The following is a 9,508-nucleotide window of genomic DNA, read 5'->3' on the forward strand; positions in this document are numbered from 1 at the left end:
CCCACGGTGGACTGGAGCTTCAACGGAGGTGGGGAAATCCATGGGGGAAACGGCAAGCGAAAGGTGAGTAAAATTAAGATCGAAAAAGTTTCGAAATTTAATAGGAATGTTTCCGAACATACTTAAAATCTGCGGAGAAATGTGCACTCAAAATAAGGTAGTAATGAATCATTACCATGCGGAATCACTATGTGTCTCTACTACGTCGGTTACGATGTGTCGTAGAAATGGTAATAATAAGTTCAGGGAAATTCAAATTTAATACATAATGGTATTCACTTCCTTAATATTTGGTAATGAATTTTAATTTCCCTGAAATTAATATTACCATTTCTACGACAAATCGTAACCGACGTAGTAGAGACACATAGTGAATCCGTATGGTAATGATTCATTACTACCTTATTTTGAGTGTGTATATCGATATGCAAATCAAATTAGCTTAACGTAAAATCTGCGGAGAAATGTACATCGATATGCAAATTGAATTAGGTGCTTAATTTGGTTAATTGCGACTTGCGCCAATGTTATGGTAACTACTTAACTATGGCGCAAGTTAGCAAGAGTGAAGTAAGTACGAGATCTGTGAAAATATACATTTCAGCGAGATTATGACGCCCCGGGAAAATAATAATGTGGTCGACGGCGTCCAGAATACGATTCCTCGGAAGTGGTGCTGACTCAACGTCTTGACTTTTTGCAGCAAACCTCCTGCACTTCACGCATCTATTCACAATCTTCCTGATGGCCCGACGAGACTGAATGATCCAATATTTCTCTCTCAATTTTCCCATGAGAAACTGAATCCCTCCGTGTGCGTGGCGTAAGTGTTCTTCTCTAATTAGCTGAGCCACAAACTCGTGCGAATGGGGGAGCAGTATTGGGAATTTGTACAAACTCATTTCTTCACTATTTACTAACTTTGTCTCGACGACCAGTAGTCCATCCTCGGATCTCTTGATTTTGAGTTGAGCTTTATTCTTCCACTCTTCTTTACTAAATACTTCTGACTGGATCATACTCATCACAACTTTCTCTGCTTTCCATAATTCTTTTTGTGAGAGATTACCCGCCTCTTTTGTAGCTCGTTTGCATCTTGACACAAATCGTAGGATCCAGGCCACTAGCCGTATGTTACGGGAGGCGAGTGAGTATCTCCTTGCGTACCATGGAATTGTTGCCTCCACTGACACAAGTGAGACGCCAATCTTCTTCTCCTTTTCTACCGCCTCGTCGCTTGCAACTTCCTCACTGACCGGCCATTCTTCTTGAGGTCTTGACAACCACTCGGGTCCCTCCCACCATCGACTGTCTACTAATTTGGTTGGGGAACAACCCCTCGATGGAAGGTCCGCTGGGTTGAGTGGGCCGGCTATGTGTGACCACTCGTTTGGGGATGACAATTTGCAGATTTCTTTTACACGATTTCCCACAAAGGTCCCCCACTCCTTGTTCCGTTTCACCCATGCCAGGGCAGTGGTTGAATCACTCCAAAAATACTTCTCTACGGACTGTAATGACATCGCCACCACGACTGTCGACATCAATCTTGCTAAGATGACGCATCCCATTAACTCCAGTCTTGGAATTGTGGTGGTTGGTCGAATTGGAGTTACTCTTGACTTTCCTTGTAATAAATGACACCTTATGCTCCCACCGTCGTCCACTCTGATGTTACTGCCGTGGAGTATGCACATTTACTCGCATCCGAAAATCCGTGGAGTTGGTAGGTAGCTTGAGCACAATTACCAATGTACCGTGGGATATGCACTTTCTCCATTGATCCGATCTGCCCCCACCACTCTCTAAACTCTTTCTCAATCTTCTCATCCAAATGTTCATCCCAAGATTTGCTAGCTTTCCACGATTCTTGTAACAATATCTTCGGGATGATTGTGGCAGGGCTCAAATATCCCATCGGGTCGAAAACACTCTGTGTGTGCGACAAGAGTGTCCTTCTTGTGATCACTGCTGGGAGCTCATTCTTCGGAATACTCACAAACAAATAGTCCTCCTTCTTGTCCCACTTCATCCCCAGGACGCTCGTTACCGAGTGAGAGATGTAGTCGCTGCCAGGTCCAGTTTGGCACTCACTACACTCCCACTGGCGGAGCTCCATCTTCGCTGCTGCGAGAAGTTGGACTGACTTGCTCCTCAATTCTTCTAATTCTCCCACCGTGTCCACTGACGTGACGAGATTGTCCACGTAGAGAGATTTCGCCACTTTCTTCGCTACTTCTTGATACTCTGGAACGGTGGTCTTGAGATGTGTCCCGATGACAGCACCCAAGAGAAATGGACTACTATTGACTCCGAAGACAACTCTACAATGACGGAAGAGCTTGATTTCTGTCCTCTTCTCGTCATCCTCCCACCACAGAAATCTCAAATAATTTCTGTCCACTGGATCCACCTCGAGCATCTGAAAAGCCTTCCGGATGTCGGCCATGACTCCAATCTTCTTTTCCCGGAAGCGCAAAATGAGGGAGGGGATGAGCTCGAGTAGGTTGGGCCCTTTCTCGAGACAGTCGTTGAGTGATGGGTTTCGTCCAGTTTTGCATGAGGCGTCGAAAACTGGGCGTACGGGGGTGGTCAAGCTCTGCGGTTTGAAAACTGGATGGTGGGGAAGATAATGCACTCCTATTTTCTTGCCTACGTCGTCTTGAGTGCTGACCTCCTCGATAAATCCTTCCTCCACCCATTGCTTGAACAGTGCTCCGTATTCTCTGATCTTGTTCTTTTCTAATAATTTCTTCGTTCCGGACAACAGCCTCTTCTCTGCTATAAATCGGTTGTCCGGAATTTGAGGGTTCTCCACTATCCACGGAAGACGAACTGAGAAACGACCGTCCGCCTTTTGTGTCACACTTTCTCCGAATTTTCTCAAAGTGTCCTCTTCTCTTTCCGTTTTGCTCTTCACTTCGGCTGGATCTGTGATCCCTAAACTCTCGAGACTCCAAAGTGACGTGATGGACGCTTGACATGAGACAAGGGAGAGTGACACTGCTGCTGTATTTACCCCCACTGGTCTTCTCCCGGATAACGCCCACCCCCAGACATACTGAATGGCGGTGACTCCACACTCAAGAGATTCAATGCGGCCGGTCATCATCATTCCTTCATAATCATTTCCGACCAAAACTTCTATTTCTGGATTGCTGGAGTGGAAATCCGGGATTGAAATCTGCTTCTGTGCGAGTTGTTGCATCCATTCCCCTCGCGGTATGCGCGGAATAAATCCCACAATTTCCTCTTCATCATGTGCGACGAGGGTACGGATGTGGCGTCCACTCAAATCTCCAATTTTGAGTTGGTAGTTGTGGTGGAGCAATTCCTTTGTAACTCCTCCTCTGTAGACCATCTTTGACTGTTTGAATGCCCCAATTGATCCCAACCCCAACCTTTTCACTGTATCTTTCCGGACGACCGTGCGATGAGCTCCTCCGTCGAAGAGCAATCTTGCTACTCTGTATCCGCCACGGTTGTCGTAGAGTCGAACTAGCAAAGGTCGCGAGAGTACGGTGCCCGAACATTCTTGACTCGCCATGGCGCTCGACGACCCGCTTTGCAGTCCTCCAAATTGTTCATGGCCCTCATCCTTCATTGCACTATTCACTTCCATATTCTTATTAGAAGGATGATGGTAGCACATGAGACTATAATGATGCTTGTTACAAATTCCGCACTGAATTTTGGCTTTACACGCTGCAGCTCGATGTCCAAATTTGAAGCATGAAAAACAAACTTTCTTCTCCCGAATCCGACTTTCTTTCTCCTTATAGTTCATCTTCTGAGCCGCATAACACAAATTGCTGAGATGACCTTTACCACAAAAAATACACGAACTTGACGCCTGATTTGCGGAGATGAGTCCAGCTGCTGTCGCGATTTCATCCTTTTGACTTGCTTTCTTTGGAGAATGACGTTGCCCGCTTTTCTTTTTCTCCTTTTCCCCACTTGCCATCTCAATCTTCCATTCACTTTCTACTTCGTCACTCAAAAACTCGAGCAAACATTCTAGTTTTGATTTTGGTGGAACGAGAATTGACCCATCCAATTTTGAGAGAGGAGAACGGAACCACGTTGTGAGTGTCTCCTTTGGCAAACTTTTCACGATCATGGGGAGAAGATATTGCGACGCCTCCTCCGACTTGACTCCGATTGACTCCAAATTCTGTAATTGAGTTTGGAGCGCCATAAAGAATTTTGAAATCGACCTCTTGTCCTGATTGAACAGCAGCTCTGCCAAATCCGTCATGTACATGGCCACCAGCATGTCCTTCTTTCCATATTTTTGTGTTAGCATGTTGACCGCTTTCGGATAATTTTCGGGAAGTTTCGGGAAACTTGCTACGATTTCTGCTGCTTCCGTTCCACTTTCCATGGACTGAACCAGGGAGCGGAATTTGTCGGGAACTGATAATGACTGGTCGTTATGAATCTGTTCATAATGTGCCCACCATCCCAGCCAACTTCTCATCTTCCCGTCGAACTTTTGTAAATTACATTTGGGCAACTTTATTTTTCTTTCACCTCCACTCGAAGTTAAACTATTAGCACTTCCGGTTGGCGATCCTGGTCGACTAGGAATTGAGATCGCCGTCTTGATTCGCAAGATCATCTCCACTGAATTTTCATTTATTTCTCGCCACTTCTTTCTACTCTGTCGAAACTTGTCTTCCATATTATTCAGTACGTAGTGGTCGAGAACTTGACCTGCGTAGTGCTCTGCCTCTTCTGTTAACTGCTGAATAGTTTGTAGCTTACGAGTGAGAATTGCCTGGTCCGGCTGCTGCTTCTCCAATTCTTCACGTGCGATTTCCATATCTTCATTCAATAATTCCATTGACACTTCTCCTCATTTTGAGTTGATTGAATGGGGTTTGTTGCACTTGTTGAATTTGATGACCTGGTTGAGCTTGAGGGGTTTTTGGTGCTCTCTGTGGTGGTGGTGACCTTGACCCTTCTCGTGGCGGAGGAAGAATGATCTCCTCCAGCTCCTCTTGATTAAAAGCCCTGGTTCCGCCACCTCCCCTCGCTGCATCCTGACCAAAATAACCCCACATATTTAGGAATTATTCTCACACGAACAAAATTGAAACGGTATGACCTGGCAATACTCCCGTCCGGTGGGAGTAAACCACGATGTACTCGGCGTGTCGATTTCGGTAGCCCGACACCGGCTTAATACACCAAATTGTCGCGGTCTTGTAGTCCGAGTGGCTGCTGAGTCCTCCTCCCCCTTTTATACTCGTGAGTGGACGACCCGGCTGCTCTCTCTCCTCTTTAAATCTCGAGACCAACAGACCCAACAGAACAAAGCAATTAGTTATGACAACTCTAAACCTGGAACGATACGGACCTGGAGTGACTGTCCTCAAGGGCGACAGTAAACCACAAATACTCTTTTTTCTTTCCTTCCTGGTCCGCTTCAGAGCGACGTTCTTCTCCTCCCACCGTCTGCACAGGGGCCACAATGGGATGAACGGCTCCTCCACACTACCACTTAAACTAACACACAAGCCCACCCGGGGGCGCCAAAAGATTTGGAATCTTTGTGAATAACCACTCCCACTACCAGTGGTGAGCTTATTCTGGTTTGTGGTGGGTTGTGCTCGTCGTAGTGATGTGTGAAAGGGTAGACTGCTACTTTACTCCGAGAATTGATGCAAGTAATATGTGCACAACAAACGACGATTTCTAATAAGCAACGCCGATTTATTGACACCAATTAACACACTAATTATTACATCAATGTCCACTACGGGACCTTTTCTCAGTAGTCAGTCTTCGCTCTTCTACTCTCTAAAGCACACTAAAACACACTAAATTTACCCTTCACAAAATCAAGGTTACTCGGGCAATGGCATGCCTTTTACTGCCAACTCACCACTCCGCGAACTAAAATAGTGGTGCGACATAAGACACAAAATATGAGAATAATTTCATACGTAAAAATGCTCTAAATTACGCAAAACACGGGGTCCCACGGGCACCACATAACCAGCTAGTTGTTAGGATAAAAAAACAGTGACAAATTTTCAGGCGACATCCTGCAACTATTTATTTATTGCATAACCCCCGACAAAATGATATATGTTTTACTGTAGAACACTTTGTAAGTATTTATTTGAATGTACGTAGATTTTGGAAGTAATTGTGACCTTTCTCCCAAACTCTGACCTCATCGAATGTACGACACTGTGTGGGAAACTGAAGTACGAAAACGTCTTCGTTCTACACCGGCTTTATCTTTGGCAAGAAAATCTCATTCACCATGAGAAAACTATCCTCGCCAGAGGTAACTGCCCGAGAAAAATAAATCTCTCAGAATTTTAAAATCTTTCCCGCCTCGGCCCTTGTGGAGGTTTTATTTCAAAAAATGGTTACAAAGTAAACTCCCTTGAGACAGTTTTCCTCCTACCAGTATCCGAGTGGCCCAGATTCTTGGAATCCATATCAAATTCCTTCCCCAATCTGACTTCCCTCCGATTATACGTGTCCCTCTTGTCGTTGGAAAAAGCGGGTACAAAACATTTGAAATTGCCTCCAAATCTGAATTCCTTCTCGAAAGTAAAGGAGCTCGAAATCGGCTCGTGCCACTGGCGGGAAGAATCGGAAAAAGGAGAGGCAACAATATCATCACTGATATCCCAATTGGCACCTCTATTTCCCAATCTTACCAATATTTCGTTCCTCGGAATTGGCCTCTCCGTGGTCGATAGTTTTCTCACCAATTTCTCCAAAAATATCGTATCTTTGAAATTGATCAACCTCAGCTTAAATTTGCCTATGCGACATCCAATAAACGTCCGAAAGTTAGAACTTGGTCACTGTTTTCTTACAATGACAAATTTGCCCTCTGTTTTGAAAACTGTGGCGATAAGCTTGGAGCATTTCACCCTTTCCGAGGTGAAAAATTTCCGTCCTATATTCATTAAATCATTTTTTGGAGAGGACAATCCTACCATAGTTTTTCCCGTCATGGCAAAATTAAGGGTCGTCGAGTTTTTGCAAGCTCAGGACAAGGATAATCGATTGGAGAACAATGCGCTTGTGGTGCCAAATATAAAGCTGAAATTTGAAGGGAGTACTGATGTAATTAGGTTGAACTATAACGTGCAGTTCCCGATTATCAAGTCCATCCGGATTTCGAGGGACGAAAAATGCAGAATGTTTAGTTCTAGATATGCGTGCAATGTTAGGTTGACGGAGGAGGAATATTTTGAGGCGAGTGTATCATTTTTGTACGATTCGTTCCTCAACGAAAGTAATTCGACGAGTGGGACGGTTAAGCAGTTGGATGTCCCATTCCCGTCCGGGGATAGGTTCAGATTGGTGGGGGTAATGGAGTGTCACTGTGAGAAGTATGCGACCTCATGTCGGTGCTTCGAATGGAGGAAATCGTCCCACTTTTGGGACAGAGTTTTGGCAATTTTTCCTAATGTGAGGAGATATCAGGCCATGGAAAAGGGTAGGAATGGGGGAGTCTGATATTCAGGTCTATGGTCTAAACTCCAAATAAACTCAGGTCGAGTGGTAACACAATAACACGGTGCGATGGCACTCAACCAATATTTCCATTCTATTGTGTAATATCATCGCATAGATTCATTCATTTCCATTCGGAAACAATTTATTTACTCTCGGCAACAATTTATGTCCAAGATTAACACCGGAAATCAATAACATCGCTACTTATCAGGTATTCATCAGGCAGCAGGCGAAGGCACTTACTTTGGTCCCACAATTCCTTAACTAATCAGGGTAAATGTAGATGAAATTTATTCATATATTTACAACTTAACTCCACTCTATTACATTGATTCAAATTCTGGAGTTGCAAAGGTCGTACGTTCTCCTCCTCAGGATTACTTTCTCTCTCAGTGCTGAAAATATCTTTTCAAGCAAAAAAATATCGTGCCAGAGTGTCCGAAATTGAAGCCCATAACGGGCTACATGTTGTCGTATTTTATGAACCTTCGCTTGCGGTTTTTTTAGAATTACATTTTCTAAATTATTTAATACTGTACCCAGGGGTGCGACTGTGATAATCACAACCTGTGATTTTTGTGTGATTTAATGTGATTTTCCGAGAAATCACAGAAGCCATTTTGCTGTGATTTCTGTGATTTAGTGTAATTGTGATTTCATGATGATAAATCGCCCCGGGATTGCTCTGGGATTGCCCCGGCATCATAATTTTCACAATTACCAAGAATTCTTTCAACTTTAGCTTCTTGCGACTCTGTAACGAGGTTTAGTTTGAAACCGAATGACGCCATGTTAAACGGTAGAAAGTTTATTTGTACTTTTATTCGGACTTTGGTGCCGCCGAAAATGCTCTTCAACACTTTTGAATGTTAAAAAATTAACACTTATCTACATGACTGAGAGATTCATCAACTAGCGAACTCAAAAACAAAATATGCTCACGTTTTAGATACTCCTTACTTTGAGAAAACACAGAAATCACACAAATCACACAAATCACATTAAATCACAGAAATCACATTAAATCACACTGTGATGTGAAATTTGCATCACTGACTGTACCGTCCTTACAGGGTGTGGTATAACACACCCACTTTGTTGGTACAACAAATCCATGGGGCCGTTCATAATGGGACCATTCATTCATAGTCGAGAACTCATATTTTGGGCCGTTGGGTAGCATCAAATTCACCAAGTTTGCGAGGTTCTTATTTATAATCTGCTAAAAACTTTTGCAATTCTGAGCGTGCTTATTTTCAAATTGTTTACTATCACTGTCTCAAGGAGTTCAATTTAACCCACAAAGTTATTTTAAATTATGTGCAAAATCATGCAAACAAATGGATGAAGTAAAATTCCAACTAAGTATAATGCAAGAGTGACAATGCATATGGAAGCTACTTTATGTCAGGTGAATTAGATATATTTATACATGTGTGGTTATACAAACATATTTAAGACGATTGTGCAACATATTTATGCGAATATTTGTATAAAAAATTAGGACCATTATCTAGAAAATAGAGTGAATGATTAAATCATTATGATTTGGGGATGGATATTTGTACCAAGAAAACGTTTGTGTTCATTATGGAAAGTCAACCTTCTTAACATTTTGATTTACAACTTGCGACCAGTATACACAATCAATATAAACATATCTAACAAGTGAACCACCTTTGATGTCCCATCTAGATCTTTGATGAACCATCTTTGATCCATATTAGTGCCATTCGACGGATAATTTCATGAAACTAAAACCTTCAAATGGAACATGTGGTGCAAATTTAGGTTTAAGCGAAATATTTCGCAATACGTTAGCGAAAACAAGCTATTTTGTAATAGAATATCAGTACAGATTTATGCTCCTCACTGATCTCATTGATTTATCCAAAAAATGTTAAGGGATAAAGGTGCTTTTTCGGCCTCAATTTTGAGCAAGTTGCCAGAATGGAGGATTTGTGAAATTAGTTTTAAAAAATCGTGCAGGTTTTCACCTTCAATTTTATGTCAA

General features: G+C 42.9%; 1 protein-coding gene across 1 annotated transcript; it reads right to left on the minus strand.

Annotated features, from left to right (window-relative positions):
* Positions 1-536: 536 nt before the first annotated feature.
* LOC110856083 lies at positions 537-4,825 on the minus strand. The gene is made up of 2 exons (XM_022104524.1): positions 1,758-4,825; positions 537-1,677 (listed from the first exon to the last, which is right to left on the minus strand). The coding sequence occupies exons 1-2, from the start codon at positions 4,823-4,825 to the stop codon at positions 537-539; spliced, it is 4,209 nt and encodes a 1,402-aa protein (XP_021960216.1).
* Positions 4,826-9,508: the final 4,683 nt, after the last annotated feature.

The sequence above is a fragment of the Folsomia candida genome, unplaced genomic scaffold (genome assembly GCF_002217175.1).
Source record: "Folsomia candida strain VU population unplaced genomic scaffold, ASM221717v1 Fcan01_Sc014, whole genome shotgun sequence".
NCBI classification, from domain to species: Eukaryota; Metazoa; Arthropoda; class Collembola; order Entomobryomorpha; family Isotomidae; genus Folsomia; species Folsomia candida.